The sequence below is a fragment of the Aplysia californica genome, unplaced genomic scaffold (assembly GCF_000002075.1).
Source record: "Aplysia californica isolate F4 #8 unplaced genomic scaffold, AplCal3.0 scaffold00316, whole genome shotgun sequence".
Lineage (NCBI taxonomy): Eukaryota > Metazoa > Mollusca > Gastropoda > Aplysiida > Aplysiidae > Aplysia > Aplysia californica.
In genome coordinates, this window is record NW_004797586.1 from 520,259 (window position 1) to 521,908 (window position 1,650).

Below are 1,650 nucleotides of genomic sequence, written 5' to 3' on the forward strand. Positions count from 1 at the left end.
TAAGACAAACCAAACAGACTCCCCCCCCCAAAAAAAAAGTACAGGTATTGAAAATAACACATGGTGTCATTTTGTCTGTGCGTTTTCAAAAGCCAGCTCAGAATCATTGCTGCAAGTTGGCTCATTCAGTATTTTTTTAAACCCTTTTTCCGAAAAGGAAGCAACACGTTGAGTTTCATCGACGGTTTTAATTTGTTTAAAAGTGTAGGTGTTTTACACCCCCATCAACACAATGTAGATAATTTAACAGGCGGGCTTCCAACCCTGTTTGTAGGGCCAACCCGGGCAGAGAGCGGTGTATCTCAGCAGAAAGACGAGAGAGTCCATACAAATCATTTCCTCTAACTCGGGAATTGAACTTGGGTCTTCTGTGCGGGACAGCGAAGCGCCTCAGCTACACTACACACACCGGTCCTTCGATTGTTACAGATACTGTTGAGACTTCGTCTTGGTTTATCCCCTCCCCCCCAAAAAAAAATATTTAAAAAATTACAGTCTCCATCATTATCGCTCCCTTGGAAACTTCCTTTGTCCACTCTGTATCTCTGTTCTTGTTTCTTTATCTGTCATATTTAAGCTCGTGACGAACTTGGACTCAGAGCCCGGTAAAACGTGTACCGTAAACTGTAACTTACAACGAACCAGCCTAATAATTTAATAACTGGCCGGGGTTGGGGTTGTTTTTTTGTTTTGTTTGGGGGGGGGGGATGATACAGCGTTACAAAGCTTTGAACCCCACCCCATCCCACCCCACCCTTTTTTCTTTAACCCCAATCTCTTTGTAGTACAGGTAGGGGAAATACAAACCCTGCTCCTCAGTTTCGAGATAGTTCCATATTTTACGCTAAACAAATTTAATGCGCGTTGGCTATATAACGAAGAGCTTTCTAGCACACTTTTCATCGATCGGGGAGTCTCCCATACACTGTACACCTGCCAGCCCTCTCTGCCTGTCGATATTCATTACAGTTACACCCAAATAAAAGGGGAAAAGGGACATAATACACGAGAGTGGCATCTGATTCAAACGACTCTGCATATCCAGCTGAAAAAAATCCCATACCATTCTTATCATTCTTCTAGTAACGACCATGGGTGAGTATCAAGCAGTGTTGGACAAATACAGGGCACGTGCTGTGGCCTTTGAGAAAGACACCAGCGGTTGGAAGGAGTCGTCAAAATCAACAGTGAGTTCTTTACAGTTTGTTGATTTGATAGGACCATGATGCTGTATGATTATATAATATGATAATGTTATTGAATGTGTTTAGTGTCCCGTTTTGTTGGCGCTCATATGACCTTATGCAGCTGTGAGCGCCGTAAAACCTTATACAAAAATAAACATAGTGTCCCCATTTAAATAGGATATTATGCAAAATCCGGGACTTTCAAATTAAACGACCATCTTACTCTTACAAAGGGAACTCAGTGGATGAGAGCCTTGGGAACCCCCCAGACAACTAAGTTCAATAATGAGAGTGCGGAAATTTGCGCCGGATTTTATTGGTTGCATCGATGGTGATGTATCGAAAAAGTCTACCAGGTGTGACTAAATGAATTAACTTATTTTGCTCACACAGACCCAAGAACTATCAATATTCTTGCTGGAGGAACAAAAAGATAAAAAAATAAAATAAATAAAAACAAGAG

General features: G+C 41.6%; 1 protein-coding gene across 1 annotated transcript in view; it reads left to right on the forward strand.

Moving 5' to 3' along the window:
- Positions 1 to 792: 792 nt before the first annotated feature.
- The window catches only part of LOC101863036 (stAR-related lipid transfer protein 6), a gene marked incomplete in the record, with an annotated part of 7,527 nt that continues 6,669 nt past the window's right edge, over positions 793 to 1,650 (forward strand). Inside the window, 1 exon segment of the mRNA XM_013084766.2 lies at positions 793 to 1,187. Coding sequence (XP_012940220.1) covers positions 1,092 to 1,187 — 96 coding nt within the window.